Here is a 19131-nt window from a genome sequence, read left to right on the forward strand (position 1 = left end):
CCCTCCTCACCCCGCCCCGCCCCGCTCCACTGAGATGGGGAATCAGTATGCAGTCAGGACTACCTTGGAGCGGCACAAAGAGACGCACACGTACGCAGCGTCAAGACTGCATTTGGGGGCCTCCAAGGTGAGGACCCCACGTGTGAAATCCCCAGTTAGCCAAAAGGCAGAGCCTGCAGCCTGGAGCCCCGCCTTTGCCCCGCCCACATGTCCTGCCCTGCTCAGGCCCCAAGACTGCCTCTCACTTCCCTCTGCAAAGACTACCTTGCCCAACACCTCTGGGGGTACACGGGAGGTGTGGGGGCGGCAGCAAAGCCTGCGCTGGCCAGTGGGGCATCCCAAAAGCACTGCTCACAGACAGCACATTCCAGCACAGCCTCAGGGGCCTAGGGGCTAAGGAGCCACGCTCACACATGCCTGGCACACACACCTGTGCCCCCTGGCCACACATGCGTGCACTATTGCAGAGACGCGCTGGCCACATTCACACACTGACGCACACAGGCGTCTGCCACCCGTCAGCACGGCATGCATGTACTGGTACACACTGGCTGCCAACACGTCCTGGCACACATGCACACACACCCTGCTGCCCACACAGTTGCATATTGTGCACACACTTTCACACCCCAGTGCACGTGTGTGTGGGGCAGGAGGGGCGGGGATGGCCAGCATCTGTCCATAATGGGTGACCCAGCCATGCCATAGGGTCATGGCCCTCTTCAGGCCCCCCAAGGAAGTCTGTAGCCCACCCTTGCAGCTGCTGGGGATGGGAAGGATGGACTCCTTCCAGCCAGCAGCACAGCCCACCTCTGTCCCCTGGTTAAGTGACTGGGAAGCTCACATTCCACCAGTCAGAAGCCAAGTGACACTCTGGGTACCTGGCAGGGACAGATGACATTCGCTATGGCTGAACAGCCATGGGGTGGTGCAGCCAACTCTGCAGTGGGTGAGAGACCGGTCCTTTCTAGGATGGAGCCAATGCTGACAGGTGGATGGTGACTTCCCCTCCCCCACCACAGGAGCCCAGCTCACCTTCCTGGCATGTGGGCCCCATGTAGCCATCCACACAGTGACACTGTCCACTGACGGGGTCGCAGTCGGCCCCACCCCCGCAGTTACAGTGCAGGACGCAGCTGGGCCCGAAGTGGCCCCTTCTGCAATCTGCAAGGGGCAGGGGGAGACAGACCTGAGCGTGATCCCCGCCTTCCCCAGGCCAGGCACCCTGGGCCTAGGGGCCACCAGCAGAGCCCAGGTGGAGTGAAGCCTTCTGCTTGGGGTTATGGGGGAGCTAAGATCTCGGTTTCCCCTGAGGGGTAAACAGTCCCTGCCCGACCTTCCTCGGCCACATTCTGTAGCCTGTGAGCCCCTGCCTGAGAAAGCCCAGGCCCCAGGTACACACCCAGAGTCACTAGGTGCCTGCCCTGCCCCAGGAGGGCAAATGGGAGCCAGTGGTCAAGGATGCCCCCTCAGGGCACAGCAGGCCCGAGAGCCACAAGGCCAGGTATGCAGCCCCAGCAGCAGGGCCCCTCCTATCCTCAGGTGGGGCCCTCTGGGCTGGAGGGTCCACAGCCTCCTCGATGCCCCCCATCCACAGCTGGCAGATCAGGGAAGTCTTTCCACCCAGCCGGGGGCCCCCACCATGACCATGGCCTTCCTGGGATGTTTTGGGCAGCCACGGGGCAGGGCCTGGCCTAAGTCTCCAGCAGGAGTGCCGTGCTGGGCACCACCTGTCCCAGCAGCTGACTCCACCCCCAGGGCACATGGGCCAGGTGCAGAGGCCACAGGATGGCACAGTGCCCAGCTCAGGACTGGCACAGGTAGGCCAAACTGATTGATACTGGTCACCGACGGAGACCCACACCCATGACCTTCCTGGGCAGGACCCCAGACTCACCCAGGTTACAGGTGGGTCCTGAGCGCCCAGGTGGACAAAGGCAGAGGCCGGTGACAGGGTCACAGGGTGCCCCCCCATCGCAGTCACACCGCTGGTGGCAGCCTTCTCCAAATGAGCCTGGCTCACACCCTGGTGAGGGCAGTGGGCTCAGTGTCCCCCTCCTGCCCTACACCCAGACGGGATGGGGCCAGGGAGTAGGGGTTCAGGCTGGGGAGGGGAAGAGGGCATGAGGCACTCACCCTTCTCACAGAAGTGGCCATAGAAGCCGGCAGGGCAGAGGCACCGGCCATTGATGGAGTCGCAGGGGGCTCCGTGTTGACACTGGCACACCCCCTGGCAGCCAGCCCCGTGGAAGCCAGGGGGACAGGCTGAAGGAGGACGCCGGTTACCACGAGCCCAGGGCATACGGTGGCAGAAATACCCAGTTTGCCCAGAGTGAGTAAAACCCGCCAATTCAGGGACCCATGAGAAGCCCCCTCCTGCCCCTCCTCACCCTTCCCCACTGCTACTGGCTCCCCGCCACTTCACTGCTGCCCAGATCACCCACATGGGAGGAGCGGACACTGGCTCAGAGGGGGCCCCAGCCCAGCTGCCCAAGCCCGAAACTCACAGTGCTCGCAGGCCTGGCCGTAGAAGCCGGGGCCGCAGCGGCAGGCACCCGTGGCTGGCTCACACGTGCCATTGTTGTGGCAGGAACACTCCAGATGGCAGGCGGCTCCGTAGCGCCCAGGGGGACAAGCTGCGGACAGAGCAGGGCGGGAGGGGCAGGAGAACGGTCCCTCAGGCACCAGCCTTGCCCAATGCTGTGGCAGCCCAGGGCACATCCCCAAAGGGATGCTGGGGTCCCGCGAGCCCCGCACACTCACCCAGCTCACACTGTGGCCCCATCCAGCCCAGGCCACAGGAGCAGCTGCCGTTGGCGGCATGGCACAGGCCCCCGTTTCTGCAGGAGCAGATGTGCTCACAGCCCACACCAAACCGGTTCTGGGGGCAGCCTGGGGACAGAAAGCAGGTGCTGCCTGGAGCTCTGACCAAGGGCTGGGCTCCCTCTGGGGACATGTCTCCACAGGTTGACAGTCAGCAAATGCTTCCTGAGGCCCGTCAGTGCCAGTCTCCACCCAAAGGCAGGGACTGGCACCAGCTGCACCCTCTCATTCACTGGTCATCTCAGGCTGCAAGTGCCAGGCCTGGTCTAGGAATCGAGCGTGGCTGAGTGATGGAGGGACTGGGTGAGCCTGCGGGAGGGCTTCCTGGAAGGCTTCATGGAGGCAGCGGCCCCCTGTGCACCAGCTGTCTCCAGCTTGGGAGTGAGTGTATATTCTCTAGGCCTGAGAAGAAGCATGGCCAGGCTGCCGTGGGCTCAGAGGTGGTGGGCCACAGCCCAGCTGCTATAGCCTGATACCTGATGACCGGCCTGACGGCACTGCCCTTCCTGGGAGTGAGGTGGGGCCAGACTACCTCCCGGCCGAACCCTCTGCTGCCACAGGCTCCCAGTGAGCCCTGAAGGCCAAGAACTGATGTTGGGGCAGCCAGCCCCGTGAAGTGGACTAAGGGTGGGACCAGGCCTTTGGTCCCTGGTCCCTGGGCCTGGCAGAAAGGGCCAGAAGGACTCTGCCCTCAGGCCGAAGGCGGCCACCAATCCCTCCTCCAAGGGGCCAGGCAGGCCTGCAGCCCCCACAGTCACCGTGAAGATGATGAGGTCACTGGGTTGCCTGAGCCTCAGGGGCCGAGTGTGGAGGCAGGGGCTGGGGTGGCGTGGGACTGCCCATTCCCCCAAGCAGGGCAGTGCAGTCAACACACGCTATAGCAGTCTCGCCTCAGCCCCAGGGTCAAGTAGGGAGCTGGTGGCAGCCAGGACGTGTAGGAGCCTGGGCTGGGCCACCCCTCCAGCGTCCCCCTGGCTAATCCAGTGACATCTCTGTGAAGGGCTGGTGAGCACGCCCTCCAGAGTGAACACTCACCTCGCTCACAGCGGACGCCGGCTCTTCCCGGGGGACAGAGGCAGGTGCCGGTCACAGGGTCACAGGCCCCCTCCTGCCCACACTCACACACATGGGTGCAGTTGGGGCCGGATCGGCCCTTCGGACAGGCTGCCAGGGAGGAAGGTGAGGGTGGCTAGCTTCCCTTCTGTCCCTGCCCGGCCAGCCCCGCAGGTGGGATGGGATGGGACAGGGTGAGGTGACCCTGTGTCTGCCCCAGACGGGGTGGGGCCAGCCAGCTGCCATGCAGCCACCCAGTCATCTCCCCTCCACCTGCAGGGGCCAAGCTGCTGCTGCCTGCTCTGTAGTGACTCACTGCGGCCCCTGCCCACCCCGCCAGCTCTGCCGGGGTCCCAGAAGTGGAAAGGCCCTGCAGGACTCAGGAAAAAGGCGTGTTTCCCCACAGGACACTAGGCCACAACTGACCTGCCTGGCTGACCTCTGCCCGGCTGACCTCTGTGCCCAGCTGACCTCTGTGCCCAGCTGTGCTCAAGCCTCTGGTGGACTTGGCGCAGGTCACCAGGCACAGCAGGTGCGGGAGCAGAGCTGTTGGAAGCCTGGTGGGGACCTGGGGCCACACAGGCACCCACAGGGCAGCAGGTCTGTTCTGCCCCTCTGTCTGAACACCGCTCGCGGCCAGGCCCAGCCAGAGGGGTCGACGGGCAGGGAGGTGGGCAGCGGAGTTGTCCTCCTGCAGGCTACTGGCCCTACCCCAGAGATGCAGGAGGTGCCACTCAGCCCTGCTGCCACCAGCCACTCACTGAGGCTGCAGTCGGGACCGAGGAACCCGGCGGGACAGCGGCAGGCCCCCGTGGCTGCATCGCAGGAGCCCCCGTTGAGACACCCACACAGCTGTTCACAGCCTGGCCCATACCGCCCGGGCGAGCAACCTGCAGGGAGAGGGGGCTGGCTGCAGGGAGAGGGACTGAAGGCTTCCCCGGTGCCGCTGAACACAGCACGGCAGCTCCCGTGAGGCCCCCATACACCCCGTCTTCCACCCCCAGACAAGGGCCTTCCCAGGGACCAGGGGAACTGGGGCCCAGCATGGCCAGCAGGACTCCGGAGCTCGTTGGGGGCCCGGGCAGCACTCACGTTGCCGGCAGTCAGGGCCGTGGTAGCCAGCAGCACACTCACAGAGCCCAGTGGCAGGGTGGCAGGCCTGGTTCTCACTGAGACACTGGCACATCTGCAAACAGTCCTCCCCAAAGCGGCCAGGCGGGCAGGCTGGGTGCAGACAGGCCGGGTTGGTACAGGCCCAGCCCAGCCAAGGAACGGGCAGCATCTCTGGATTCCCCCAACCCAGCCCCTCCTCCGGGTGGGGGCTTGGGAGCCCTTACTCTGCTCGCAGCTGGAGCCAGTGAAGCCGGGGGGGCAGTGGCAGGCCCCGGTGACGTGGTGGCAGGCAGCGCCGGGTGGGCAGCTGCAGCGTTGGGCACAGGCCTCTCCAAACCAGCCCCGCAGACAGGCTGCAGAAACATGAGGGCTGGGAGGCCTTCACGGTAGGGGCCCCTGGGGAACCACAGGCCGGAACAGGCCAGGAGCGGGCGCTGTGGGTAGGACCCACCAGGTGCCAGCTGAACTGGGGGCTGTGCTCACCATTCTCACACCTGGAGCCCCCCCACCCCGGGGGGCAGAGGCAGGCCCCGGTGACATGGTGGCAGGGGGCTCCCCGCCGGCAGGCACAGCGCCTCTCACAGCCAGGCCCGAATGTGCCCTCGGCGCAGGCTGCAGGGACAGGACAGACAGGAGGGCTGAGACCTCAGCCTCTGGCAGCCCCGCCCCAAGGAAAGTGAGGAGAAGGGAGGCAGGGGTGGCAGCCAGGGCTCAGCTCCGAGGTGACGGGAGCCAGGAAGAGCCCTGAGGCCAGCTGAGGGCCCAGGCCTCCCCCAGACAGCAGATCCAAGGGGACAACCAGCCTGTACCCAAGCAGTGGAGACGCGCCCCTGCTGGAAGGGAGCTGGTGTCAGGGGCCTGGGTGGGAGGTGGGGCCTGCGAGGAACGAGGCAGTGTTGCCCTGGTGCCCGAGTGTCTGGGCTCCGGAGGGGCTGAGGCCCGCTGGGTGGACCAGGCCCTGCTGGCACAGCAGCTGCAGCTGGACTCTCACCAGCCGGAGGCCCCCAGCCAGCACAGGCTCCAGGACAAGGGGTGAAGGGGCCTCTCTGCACACAGGAAACAGGCAGGGCCCCTGAGCCCCAGAGCATCCTCCATTCCACCCACCACTGGGCTGGCCGGGGCCACACACCCCTGCCAAGGCACAGGAGCGGCACTCCACCCCCACAGGTTAGCTTCCTGGGTCGAGACCCTCCCAACGGGAATCCTCGGTGCTCAGCCGGCAGCTGACATTGGCAGGACAGCAGAATGAGGGTGACCGTCCTCCCTCCTGGGACCCAGGAGACCCCAGCCCATGCTTCCTGCACACAGGCCTGAAGCCCACACCCCAGGGCACTGCCTCCTGATCTGGGAGCCCTCCTAGGCCTGCAGGCCAGGCTGCACCACCCACACTGGGGGACACCCCTTCTCTGCTGCCAGCGCTCACCCTTCTCACAGGCCAGGCCGGCCCAGCCCTCCGAGCATGCACAGTGGCCTGAGACAGGGTCACAGGTCCCTCCATTCTGGCAGAGGCAGGAATGTTGACAGCTGTCACCATACAGGCCGGCAGGGCAGGCTGGGGCAGGGGAAGAGGGAGCAACTTGCAGCCCCAGCCAGCTGGCCCCGTGGCACGTCTGGCTTTCCAGCCTAATGTTGGACTTTGGGGTCAGGGACCTTGCAGGAGGTGCCTCTAGGATGACCTGCCAGGCCCTTCCTGGACTCACCACCCCTGCCTGGAGAGGGGTGCACATGAAAGGCGCAGTCCTCGGCCCTAATACCCCCTTCCTCCCTCCCCCGGGTGCCAGGTGTTGTGTGGGCTCCGCATGAGGCCAGCACCCTCACTCAGGCCTGCACTCTGGTTCCTGGACTCCTGGGTGGGGCTTACCCCACAGGCAGGAGGGCCCCATCCAGCCGGGACACAGCGGCACTGCCCATAGGCAGGGTCACAGGAGGCCCCGTTAAAGCAGGCACAGACCTGGCTGCAATTACACCCATGGGTGCGGGCTGGGCAGGCTGCAGGTGGAGAGGGCTGGTGAGAGCCTGGCGCAGGCAGGACCCCAGGGGCTGGCAGCAGATTACAGGCGGCTGGGTAGATCTGCTGGGGTCCCCTCGGCTGCTGTCGCCAGTTCTCCCCTCCTTCTGGCCCAGGCCACCTACTCAGCAGAGTGGCCAAAAAAATGACCAACACTGGCTCAAGTGAGCAAAGCGACATTCTCAGGGGGCTGCCTGGTGGCTCTGGACACTCGGGACAGGCCTAGGAGGGAGTCTCCCACGGGGGACCCGGCACCCCTCCTGCAGCACCCTGGGCTGAGCGGGGAGCTCACGCACTCTCAGCACAGTGGGGGCCCCGGCGGCCAGTGGGGCAGAGGCAGGAGCCGTTCACGGCGTCACAGGCGGCCCCGGCGGTGCAGTTGCAGGCGCTGCGGCAGTCTAAGCCAAAGAAGCCAGCCGGGCAGGCTGCGGGCAGCGGGCGGTGAGGTGGAGGGGCCCACACTGGGAGCCGCCCGGCCCAGCCCCCGCCCGCACCCCAGCTCACCACGCTCACAGAAGGTGCCCCTCCACCCGGCAGGGCAGCTACAGGCCCCGCTGATGTGGTCACAGGCTGCTCCATGCTGACACTGGCACTGCCGCTCACAGCCAGGCCCAAAGCGGCCCTGGGGACACCCTGAAACACGCGGCCCGGCCCACCATCAGCCTGAGGCCCAGGAGCCTGACCCAGCTGTGCCCCCGCCTCACCACCATCCTCAGAACTGTGGGACAGGCTGGCTCGGGAGAAGCCCGTTCCCACCCAGGGGAGACTGAGCTCACTCACATGCTTTGTCCCCCACCCAGGTGGGGCCACGGGAGGCTTGAGGGAGCTCCAGGTGTCAGCTTTAGGGATGGCAGCCTCCCCTGTGGCTGCCTCTAGGACACTCTGCCCAGGCCTTCCCCAGTGCCACCAACCAAGCCTTGGGGGGCACAGACTGAGGGGCACTGGCCTGTCTTAAGCAGACCCCTTCCTCTGACCCCCAGGTGTGAGGCCTCCCACGGGAGTGGGACGGGCCCTGCCCCTTCTTGCTGGGGCTGTGGGTGAGCCTGGTGCAGGTTGGTGGGAGGGTGGGGCCTTGGTCCAGGCTGTGGAGTGCGGTGGTGGGGGCTGGGAAAGCTCAGGGAAGGCACAGGAAGGCAGGCTGGGACCAGCCCAGTGTGCCTGTGTGTACGTGCATGTTTGTGTGTGTGTGCGAGCACAGGACGGGGTGCGGCCAGGGCCAGGACTCACGCTGCTCGCACCGCGGGCCCTCATAGCCAGCCTCACACACACACAGGCCAGTGACGGCATCACAGCTCCCGTGGCCAGTGCTGCAGTTGCAGGGACGGCTGCAGTCAGGTCCCCAGTGCCCGCTATCACAGGCTGCGAAAGAACCCGGGGTCATCTGGCGCAGGCCCTACTGCAGGCCACAGCCAAGTCAGGCACGGGGCACCTCAGGACTAGGGCATGGCCTCCTGCAAGCCCCCATTCCTCCTGACCCCTGGGGGGCCTCTCCAGGGGCAAGAAAGGGAGGGACATCTGGACAAAGGGCAACCCTGTACCTCTCTGGCAGCTGAAGCCAGTCCACCCAGGGGCACAGCTGCAGCGTCCAGTGGCAGGGTGGCAGTGCCCATCATTGGCACAAGAGCACCTTGTCTGGCAGCTGGGACCAAACCAGCCTGCTGGGCACACTGCAGGCAGGTGAGAGAGGGTGAGTGGGGGCCTGGCTGCCCACCCCGGGTCACAGGCTCAGGGGTGGCTCCAGCTCACTCACCATCCTGGCAGCGGCTGCCGACGAAGCCAGGGAGGCACAGACAGGCTCCAGTCTCAGGGTCACAGCGGGCACCGTGCTGGCACGCCGGGCAGATCTCCTGGCAGCCCAGCCCCCAGCGGCCCTCGGGACAATCTAGTGCCCACCCCCCCATGGCCAGTCAGTGCCAGAGCTGCCCTTGCTCAACACATCAATACACATAACATGGCACGATGCCCCCGGAGCCACGGCTGAGGAGGTGGGACCACTGTTACCATCTCAGCCTGCCCCGGGGAGGGGAGAGGATCTGGTCAGCAGAGGCCCCGGGCACCTCCTGGGGCTTCGGGCTTCGAGGTGCCCACCCACAGGAGAGAAGCCCCAGCCCCAGGCACAGTTCTGCTGGCAACACAAGGAACCCAGCCGGTTAGAGACTGGGAGCCTTGTGCAGAGGGAGCAGCCCAGGAGGGCAGCCCGCAGGCCCCAAGGGCTTGGTGAGGCAGCCACAGACCCCTACTCCCTACCCCAGGCAGTGCACCATGACCTCTAGACAGGCCTGGGATCTGCAAGGCCGGGACCCCACAGTTCAGGGCCCCACCAGCTCGGGGCCCTGCAGTCTGTGAGGCAGAACTGGGGCTGCTGCTGCACTCACCTGCCCCACAGTCTTCCCCGGTCCTCCCCGGCGGGCACTGGCACTGCCCCGTGACCCCGTGGCAGAGGGCCCCCCCACAGGAGCAGGAGCCCGAGCAGTTCACTCCGAACGTCCCCACCGGGCACTCTGCAGGAGGAAGCATGAGGGGCCTCAGCCACCCCACATGGAGCGGCCGGGCCGGAGCCTTTTCCCCAGGCGCTTCTGGCAAGTGTGCCTCCCATGCCTCCCCACATGGGCTCTGGCTCTAGTCCCGGGGGAGGCGGGTGCTGATGAGCACAGCTGGGGTCCCCAGAGTGCCCAGGCAGCTCCCAGGAACAGGCAGGGGAGGGGTGAAGGGGGCGCTGACAGATGGGAGGAGCAGGGAGGGGCAGGGCCCGGGGAGCAGCCTGGGAGAGGCTGAAGCAGCTCCTTCAGGCCGTCCAGCACCCTGGAGAGCTCCCAGGAGCCCGAGTAGGGCCTGCTCCTCCTCCCCAACCATAGTCACCAGAGGACCGTGCCCTCAGCCTGACCTGGCAATGCTGGTATAGTCTCCCCTCCTCCTCCACCCAGCTGGGACCCCCTCACAGGGACTCCACCCTAGAGCTGGGGAGGCTGTGCACCCACTCACTGCACCCCCAGAGCCGCCCACCGCCCGCTCCCTGTGGGGTGGGGCTAGAATGGAGACTGCAGGGGACCCCCTGGAGGCCTAGGGTCCCCCCACCTCCACTTGGCAGGTGAATGAGACCCCAGGGAGCACAGAAGCCAGGGAGTCACAGCATCTGGAAAGGGTGACCTCGGGAGAGAATGTGGGTGCTGAGGAGCGAACCCCCATGGAGAGGGCCTGCAGGGGCTGCTCCCCATGGCCTGGCCGAGCCATGGGTGCTGGGAGCCCTGGAGCAGACTCTGTGGCACAGCTTTCCTCTGCCCGCCATGCCTGCCCTGCCTTTCAGGGCCTGGCCTTGGCCTCCCCCGAGGGACAACAGAGCGTGAGGCTGGGCCGGGAGCTCCGGTGGCGGAGAAGCCTTCCCGCCTGCCCCAGCGAGGTGCAGCCACTCTGATGCCCAGGCTGCAGCTGAAACTAAATTTCTCCCTGGGTCCATGATGCCATCGCAGCAGCCCCAAGAAGGCAGTTGACAGAGACCCTGTGCTGCAGGCCAAGGAGCCACAGAGCCCACGTGTCAGAACACCCACAGCAGAGCTGAGAGCCAGGACGTGCCCTGCCTGGGAGGAGCTGGTAACACAGGGGGAGCGCCAGGCCTGGCCCTGCTGAGGTCATGAGGACATACACTGGTGAACTCTTGTCACAAGGGCCAATCTCCAGGGGTGCCCGCCCACAGGGACACAGGCACGTCCCTGGGACTACAGGCTTGGCACTGAGCGTGCCCTAGGGCACTGAGCACTGGGCAGTGTGCACAGGGTGGGGGTCACTGGTCATAGCAGCCCCGCAGGGCCTCAGGGAACCTCTCCCCATTAAGTGGGGCAGATGAGTGCTGTCCAGCCCCAACGACAAGCAGGGGGGCTTTCTATCAACACGCAGGGGCCATCACCTGTGGCTTATCCTCGAAGCACCAGAGGCTCTGAAAGAAAAGAAGTGGCTGGGAATGGTGGCTCACACCTGTAATCCTAGCACTTTGGGGGGCTGAGGCGGGTGGATCGCCTGAGGTCAGGAGCTAGAGACCAGCCTGAATGACATAGTGAAACCACGTCTTTACTAAAAATACAAAAAAATTAGTTGGGCGTGGTGGCAGATGCCTGTAATCCCAGCTACTCGGGAAGCTGAGGCAGGAGAATCGCTTGAACCCGGAAGACAGAGGTTGCAGTGAGCCTAGATCGTGCCATTGCACTCAAGGCTGAACAGGTAGGGAGGAGCAGGGAAGGGCCCTTCCTTCTCTCAGGAACTAGGGGCTCTGGGAGCTGCGGAGGTGCTTCTCTGCGAGGCCTTCTCACTGTCTCTGGTGTGCAGAGTGGAGACTGGAAGAAGGGTCACAGGCATCAGCGGAGGGTGAGCTGCTGGTGTGCGTGTGCATGCACCTGCCTGCGTTCATGTGTGTGCATGCGAGCGGTGTGTGCATGTATGTGTGTGCATGTATGTGTGTGTATGTATGTATGTGCATGTTTGGGGGTTGGGAGTGAGAGGAAGGGTGGGGAAAGGATGCTAGGGAGTCAGGAGGAGCCAAGGCCCACATCCACACACTCGTGAAGCTCTAGGACACGTGTACAGATGGGAAGCCAGCACTCAGAGCTGCTGTCCACTGGCCTGAGACCACAGAGCTCCCGGGAGTCCAGGTCGGGGGTCCTGGCCCAGAGTGCTCTGACCCTTGATGGCTGGGACCAGGGCGGCCTAAGCTGGCTGCTGGGTCCTTGGGTGAACATTGCTCCCACTGCGGGCCCCTTCTCATCCCCCAGATGGAGGCGGCGGGGGGAGGGCCCAGGCTGCGGGCTTGAGTCTAGACATCCCCCGGTGTGGTCTCAGGGGAGGCTGGCACCGGGCTCGTGGGTCCCTCTCCAGCCCGGGCCATGGTCATGCTAGTCACACGGCAGGCCCTCCTGGCTCCCATCTCTCCCGGCCACTGGGCGTGAACAGTGAGCACCGCGCCAAGGGAGGCTCCCACCCGCCCAGACCCTGTCAGCAGCCGCCGTGGCAGCTCCATTACTCAGCCGAGGCCATTTTCCTTCCCCTCAGAAGCCGATGACACACTGAGGTATTTCCTACCCTGGTCATGAGACTGAGGAGTGACCGTCCTGCGGCTCTGAGCCTCAGACCAGCTTGGTCAGCTTTCTGCTTGGCCGGGACTGCACGCCATTGTCCTCGTCATTGATTGCACCTCCCGCCAGCACAAGCCAGGGCAGCCGGGACACCCCCACCTCCCCAGCCCTCTTGGCAAAGTCCCCAGCCCCATCACGCTGGGCTGCAGTTACATCAGGGAGTAGGTCCCCAAGCCTCCCGGGGACACCTAAGCACGGACATGGCCGGACATCTCTCAGCCAGCTCCTAACAACCTCCTCCCCTGCCTGCCACGTGAGCATGGGGCTCCCAGCTTTGTGCCTGTTCACACCCAGGCCACAGCGTCCATGTGCAGGGGCCTGCAGCCACGCCCCCAGGCCACCACTGCAGCCCAGACTGCTCACTGAACCGCCACCCCCATGGACAGCCTCTCTGCTGCCGGCTCACATGGGGGAGCTGCTGCCCCAGCCTCCCAGAGAACCCAGTCTGTTCCAGTCGAGCAAGGAGCGAGTGAGCAAGGGAGGAGTTTGGAGAAGCACCGACCCCTCTCTGGGCCAGGCCCTGGCAGACAGAGCAGTCCCTGCCCTAAGCAGGCCAGACTCAGACGAGCAGCCGCACCATTGCGTCATGACAAGCTGTCCTGGCAACACCAGTAGCAAGGCACCACCTGGGCCCAGGCAAAGGGGGCTGATGATGGCAGCTGTGCAGCCCTTCTGAAGCCCACCCCGCAGCTGGCAGGCAGCCTGGACCCTAAACTGAGACGGCCAAGAGGCCCAGGAGCCACCCACTCACCTTGGCCACAGTCCTCACCCTGGAAGCCAGCGGGACACTGCTTCCCACACACGCCACTCGCGGGGTCGCAGGCCACGCCTAATGGGCAAGTGCACACCTGCCGGCACCCTGGCCCAAAGTAGCCTGGCTCGCATTCTGCAGGCGGAAGAGAGGGGTGAGTGGAGCCAGCCGGCCCCGGCGCCCCCCAGTCCCCATGCCTGGACTCACCTGCCTGACAGCGCTCGCCCCAGAAGCCGGCCTTGCAGGAGCAGCTGCCGTCCCTCTTGTCACAGGACCGAGTGTGGGGCTGCACGCACTGGCACTCCTCCGAGCAGCCCGGCCCAAAAGCCCACGGTGGGCAGGCTGCACCCACAGAGCTGTGAGGGGGGCTCCCGGCTGCAGCCCCACCCTCCCAGACTGCTTCCAGCCAAGATCCTGCAGGGAGCTGTCCTCGCCCACCTCTCCTCCTGCAGCCCACCGCCCCTTCCCTCCCCAAGTGTCTGAACCCCAGGGACAGGGGACCCCACCAGGGACAGGTGACCCCACCAGGGACGGGTGACACCACCAGGGACAGGGTGACCCCACCAGGGACAGGGGACCCCACCAGGGACGGGTGACCTCACCAGGGACAGGGGACCCCACCAGGGACGGGGGACCCCACCAGGGACTCAGAGTTTGGCCTTGCTGCCAGGAATCTCCAAAAGCCAAGATGGGCCTCACTCCCTGCAGGCCTCTGCAAGAGGCCTGGCCTGGCCCTCATCTGCAGCCCACCCACCTCCTAGCTCAGGGCTGGGAGGCACCACGAGGTTGGGGACTGTCCACCCAGACGCGCTAGATGCCAGCACAGTTACAGTCAAGAGGACATGGCCTGGAGTCCACAGACTTCAGGTGGACCCCAGACCCACATCCCAGTGGGTGATCTGGCCGGACCCTGATGGCCTCATCCCAACCCACAGTGCGGGTAATAGGACACGGACCATCCTTTCCACCCGCTGCAACCAGCGTGGACACTTGAAGGGGCAGTAAGACTCACCAAGGTGGCAGAAGCGGCCATAGAGTCCCGGATCGCAGAGGCAGGCCCCGTAGAGGCGGTGGCACCGGCCCCGGTTGGCACAGTTGCACTTCTTGCGACAGTGCTTGCCATAGAAGCCCTTGGGGCAGCCTGGGGGCAGCGGGGCTCCGTAAGAAGCTGGGTGACCCCCCACCTTAGAGGATGCTCGGGGCCCAGCACGGGAGCCGGGAGCAGCCCCTGCCGGGCACCTGGTGAGTCTCCCAGATGTGGCTGTCTGTGGCCGTCTGCCCTGGCTGGCCCATCCCCTACCTCCCCTGCCCCCGGGGTTCATGGCAAGGGCAGGTGGAGGAGCACATTCCTTGGCCCACACTGGAGATGCACAAAGCTCACACCTCACTCTACCCAGAGTCTGGCCCACATCAGGAGCCGCCTGGCTTCTGTCCCATGGTGGTCGCCAAGCTTGACCTCAGAAGCTCAAAGCTGGAAGGACGCGTGGCCCCAGTGACCAGGTCCCAGGCCCAAGCCACAGGTGGCCCCAGAGCTAGAAACGTCCTCGCCTTTGTTACCCAAATAATTCCCTCCTGCTGGGTCCCGCCCCATGTCCTTCCTCCTCCCAAAGGCGGGAATAAGCTGAAGGTGCCCCCACAGCTACATCCACCTCCTAGTCCCCCAGGCCGGAGACGAGACCCATCCTGTGTTATCCAGGTCGGCCCTGAACCCAAAGACAGATGTCTTCACTGGAGCGGCAGACAGGGGCTGACACAGAAAGAGGAGGCCTGGAGGAGAGGAGGTGACCCCTTGCTGCCCCAGGCAGCCTGGATGGTGCAGTATAAACCCAGGGGCGCAGCACCCGGGAATGTGTACGGGGCTGGTGAGCCCGTCCCCCTGCATGGGCCTGGCAGGCCTTCCTGGGACTCAGCTCCTCGGTCACCTACACAGGGGCCTTTTCCCTGTTGGGGCATCTAATGACCCTCCACAGGACCCACCGGAGACCCAGGTCTCCGGGAAGTCATCGGACATCGCAGAGCAGAAGTGCCAACACTCAGATCCCCCGCCTGCCGCAGGCGCCCAGCCCTCATACAGCTCCTAACAGGCAGTGCGTCCCCAGCACTCTGCAGAATAGAAAGGGCAGACTGCAATCGGGGAAGGGAGGCAGGCTCACAGGGAAGAGGCAGGAAGCCCTGTGCGGCTGCCCGGGGTTGCCCCCGCACCAGGCAAGCAGCCCTGCAGAGCACAGCACATACAGCCGGGGAGCCTCACAGGGCCCCATGGGCGTGGGGGACAGGTTCTGTGGTTGGCTCTCCTCCATGAAGGCAAGAAGATTATGAGATGTTAGCTGCATTCTCCAGGGAAAAAGGCAGACAAGACCTAAATATGAAGCTCTAGCCACCCAGGAAACACTTCCTGGACTAGTTCCCCAGAAAGGCTGAAACTTCTGAATGAGTAACATCCCCAGCAGCCGGCGGCCCCTGAGTAACCCCTTCTGCAAACCTCACCCAGCCACCACTCCACCACACAGCTCTACTTGAATGCTTCCAGGGACAGGGACCTCACTGCCTCTCAAGGGAACCCATTCCAAAAGTGTTGCTCTGTAAAGTTCTACCATTTTCTGCAGGTAGGCCCTGGGAAAATTAGCAACAATGAAAAAGCAACCCCTCTCTCACTGGAGGGCCTCATTCCCTCCCAGGCACGGCCTGGAGCTCTGGAGATGGGAGGCAGGAAGGGAAGGGAGTCTAGGGGAAGTTTGGTGGCACTTTCCCTGCTCCAGTGGGAGAAAGGAGCCTAGGAGGAGGCAGAGGGGTGGCACCTCCCACTGCCCTTGCAGCCCAGGGATAATTCCAGAAGCACCGGAAGGGGCTCACGCACCGTCCTCACAGTTGGTCCCACTGACACCCGGGGGACAGCGGCAGGCCCCCGTGACAGGGTCGCAGGTCCCACCATTCTGACAGCTGCAGGAGAAGCTGCAGTTCTTCCCGAAGGTGTCCGGAGGACAAGCTACAAAGAGTAGCAAGGAAGCGCCAGGGTCACCAGGCAGCACAACACTCTGAGGCCCCTTCCTAGAGTTGGAGGCTCTGGGTTCAGAAGCAATTGCCTAGAGCAAAAAACGATGGTGCTTGTGCCGCATCACCCCTCCCGTGCTCGTGGCAGACATCACTAATCGATGACCATCTCCTCTCTCTGAACGCCAGCACGCCTGCTGATCTTTTTAGATGGGCTCTTTCAAACAGGCAGAGCCTCACGGACAGTTGTCAGGGGTCCCTGTGGCCATGTGAGCTAGAGGAACCTCACCTGCCCCCTGCCGTTCAGCAGACACCCCTCACTGTCTTAGTTACTTGCTGGCTCGATGGTTGCCAGGCCGTGAAGACCGACATTTAGGAGGGACAAAGACGCGGGCTTGCTTGTTCCCAGGGAATCCTTACTGCCTGGACAAAGCGGGGACAGGCAGGGGATGTTCATCAAAGGAATGAACAAATGAATGAATGAATGGGTCTGCACGGAGCCCCCTGCCCAGGGCTAGCAGGAGGGAGCAAAATTGAATGGGTTCAAAGGGCTGTCCCCAGGTCTTGCAGCTCAGAGGCCCCTTCCTGGCCCACGGCCCCTGTCCAGCAGCCTCACTCTCATTGCAGATGAGCCCAGTCCAGCCCTTGGGGCAGTCACAGCCGTCCAGGCCTGGGAGGCAGGTCCCTCCGTTCCTGCAGTCATCACAGGTCAAGCTGCAGTCGTGGCCAAAGGAGTCATCCAGGCAGACTGGGGGACAGACCAGGATGGGGGCTCAGAGCCTGATCCCTACCCTCAGCAGAGGGGGCAGACCAGGATGGGGGCTCAGAGCCTGACCCCTACCCTCAGCAGAGGGGGCAGACCAGGATGGGGGCTGAGAGCCTGACCCCTTCCCTCATCAGAGGGGGCAGGCCAGGATGGGGGGCTCAGAGCCTGACCCCTACCCTCAGTAGAGGGGGCAGACCAGGATGGGGGCTGAGAGCCTGACGCCTGCCCTCAGCAGAGGGGGGCAGACCAGGATGGGGGCTCAGAGCCTGACCCCTACCCTCAGCAGAGGGGGCAGACCAGGATGGGGGCTCAGAGCCTGACCCCTTCCCTCATCAGAGGGGGCAGGCCAGGATGGGGGGCTCAGAGCCTGACCCCTACCCTCAGCAGAGGGGGCAGACCAGGATGGGGGCTGAGAGCCTGACCCCTACCCTCAGCAGAGGGGGGCAGACCAGGATGGGGGTTCAGAGCCTGACACCTGCCCTCAGCAGAGGGGGGCAGACCGGGATGGGGGGTTCAGAGCCTGACACCTGCCCTCAGCAGAGGGGGGCAGACCGGGATGGGGGGCTCAGAGCCTGACCCCTACCCTCAGCAGAGGGGGGCCGACTGGGATGGGGGACTCAGAGCCTGATACCTGCCCTCAGCAGAGGGGGGACAGACCAGGATGGGGGTTCAGAGCCTGACACCTGCCCTCAGCAGAGGGGGGCAGACCAGGATGGGGGCTCAGAGCCTGACACCTGGCCACAGCAGAGGGGGGCAGACCAGGATGGGGGTTCAGAGCCTGACCCCTGCCCTCAGCAGAGGGGGGCTGACCAGGATGGGGGGCTCAGAGCCTGACACCTGGCCACAGCAGGGACAGCAGACCAGGATGGGGGTCAGACCAAGATGGAGGGGTTCAGAGACTCACCCCTGGCCTCAGCAGGCACAGAGGCTCAGCTCAGACCCTCAGGCCAGGGAAGGGGCATAAGGGGCATCCTCGGCCCCAAAAGGGTGACGTGGGGCAAATGCCGGGGCCAGAGGAGCCCTAACCTAGGAGCCGTGCAAAGGGAGCCAGTGGCTCAGCCTCCCTGGGTCTTGGTCTAACACGGCATTGCAGGGGTCCTTCTTCACGTCCCCAACCTCTGATTGAATGGCAGCCTAGCCCGAGGGGCCTCTGGCTGGCGGCCCTGAGAGCAGAAGCCCCCGGGGCGGACCCTGCGCTCACCAAACTTCTCTGTGAGTGAGTGTTCGCCCCGCAGCTCCGCCTCCTCCTCGTCAGCCCCGATGTAGTCGTCCTGGAAGAGGCGAGGCCGCTCATCGTGAAGCACGGCGATGTGGGGCAGGGGCCGCACAAAGGGCAGCTCACCGTCCAGGTCCACCACTGGCTCCTCCAGTGCTGCCGGACACAAAAGCCCCTCAGCCCCTGCCACCACCTGCCGGCCCAGTGACTCCTCCGCCAGGTGGGGCTGGGCCCGAGCCCCACTCCAGGGACCCCCGCCAGCCTCCCACTGCCTCCACTACCCCCAGCTCCTCAGCCTGGTCCTGGGGTCATCCCAGCTACACCTGATCCTCCTTCTCAGGACAGAGAAGGCTTCAAGCCCTGAGGACCTGAACCCTGGCCCTCTGCCCCCAGCCCCACCCCAGATCTAGGAACTCTGGGGCCTAGAGGGGTCAGGCTGGGAGAGGGGTTGGGCTGGGAGAGGGGTCGGGGCGGGAGAGGGGTCGGGCTGGGAGCAGCAGCCATCAGTCCCAGGGACAACAGTAGCTTAGGTCGTGGCCCCTCCTCTCACCTGGTCAGGACAGGTGCTGGGTTCCAGGAGGATGCCTGTCTTGTCAGCTTTCCCCACCCCACTGTCCCCAACCCACACAGCGCTCAGAAGAGGCAGGACCTCGGTGGGTCCCCAGGGGCCCGATGGCCTCTGAGGTGGTGCAGGCCCAGAGAGGCCAGGGGGCAAAGGATCCCAGGCAGGTGGGTGTGGGGCCAGCCAGGCCTGCGGGACACAGGGTCAGCTGGGGCAAACTCTGAGAAGGCAGAGGCCCGTGCTCCGAGGAGGGCGGGGGACTCACGGCTGCAGCCCCTGCGGTCCTCACGCAGCCGGTGGCCGGCCTCGCAGGAGCACTGGAAGGAGCCGGCCAGGTTGGTGCAGTGGTGCTCACAGCCGCCACGGCCGGAGGCGCACTCATCCACATCTGCGGGGACCCGAGGCTGCTGAGGCCTGTGCTCCCGGGAGGGGAACCAGGGAGGCCCCTGCCCACCCAGTCCCACCCATGGGCTGAAGCCCTGGTGGCCCCCCGACTGGCTCATCTCATGAGGCAGCCAGTAAAACACACCCCCAGCCACAGTGGACGCTCTGGCCGTCCTTCCGCCCCAGGATCAGAGCCACGGCAGACACCTGCCAGAGGGAGGCCAGGCTGAGAGGGGCCGGTCAGGCAGCAGCTGGGGGGACAGGCCCAGCTCCAGGAGAGAGTGGCCAGTGACCTCAGGCCAGAGAGGCCACAGAGAGGAAGGGGGCGGGTCAGCACAGCCCTG

At 65.0% G+C, this 19131-nt stretch overlaps 1 protein-coding gene across 8 annotated transcripts in view; it reads right to left on the reverse strand.

Annotated features, from left to right (window-relative positions):
- Positions 1-19131, reverse strand: part of MEGF6 (multiple EGF like domains 6) — a 119814-nt gene that overhangs the window by 1743 nt on the left and 98940 nt on the right. For 4 of the 8 annotated variants that reach the window (XM_037743530.1, XM_037743529.1, XM_037743528.1 and 1 more), the window contains 24 exons: positions 18669-18791; positions 17827-17997; positions 16476-16607; positions 15726-15854; positions 13881-14009; positions 13076-13210; positions 12869-13003; positions 9373-9498; positions 8748-8879; positions 8536-8664; positions 8225-8356; positions 7502-7630; positions 7294-7422; positions 6413-6541; positions 5473-5601; positions 5214-5342; positions 4969-5100; positions 4638-4766; positions 3859-3987; positions 2764-2892; positions 2508-2636; positions 2137-2265; positions 1898-2026; positions 1036-1164 (listed from right to left, as the gene is read on the reverse strand). In XM_037743530.1, the coding sequence (XP_037599458.1) occupies positions 1036-1164; positions 1898-2026; positions 2137-2265; positions 2508-2636; positions 2764-2892; positions 3859-3987; positions 4638-4766; positions 4969-5100; positions 5214-5342; positions 5473-5601; positions 6413-6541; positions 7294-7422; positions 7502-7630; positions 8225-8356; positions 8536-8664; positions 8748-8879; positions 9373-9498; positions 12869-13003; positions 13076-13210; positions 13881-14009; positions 15726-15854; positions 16476-16607; positions 17827-17997; positions 18669-18791 (3153 nt within the window). The remainder of the gene's footprint in view (positions 1-1035; positions 1165-1897; positions 2027-2136; positions 2266-2507; positions 2637-2763; positions 2893-3858; positions 3988-4637; positions 4767-4968; positions 5101-5213; positions 5343-5472; positions 5602-6412; positions 6542-7293; positions 7423-7501; positions 7631-8224; positions 8357-8535; positions 8665-8747; positions 8880-9372; positions 9499-12868; positions 13004-13075; positions 13211-13880; positions 14010-15725; positions 15855-16475; positions 16608-17826; positions 17998-18668; positions 18792-19131) is intronic. The other 4 variants (XM_037743533.1, XM_037743534.1, XM_037743532.1 and 1 more) reach the window with 4 other exon arrangements.

This window comes from Cebus imitator, unplaced genomic scaffold (assembly GCF_001604975.1).
Source record: "Cebus imitator isolate Cc_AM_T3 unplaced genomic scaffold, Cebus_imitator-1.0 Scaffold145, whole genome shotgun sequence".
Taxonomy (NCBI): domain Eukaryota; kingdom Metazoa; phylum Chordata; class Mammalia; order Primates; family Cebidae; genus Cebus; species Cebus imitator.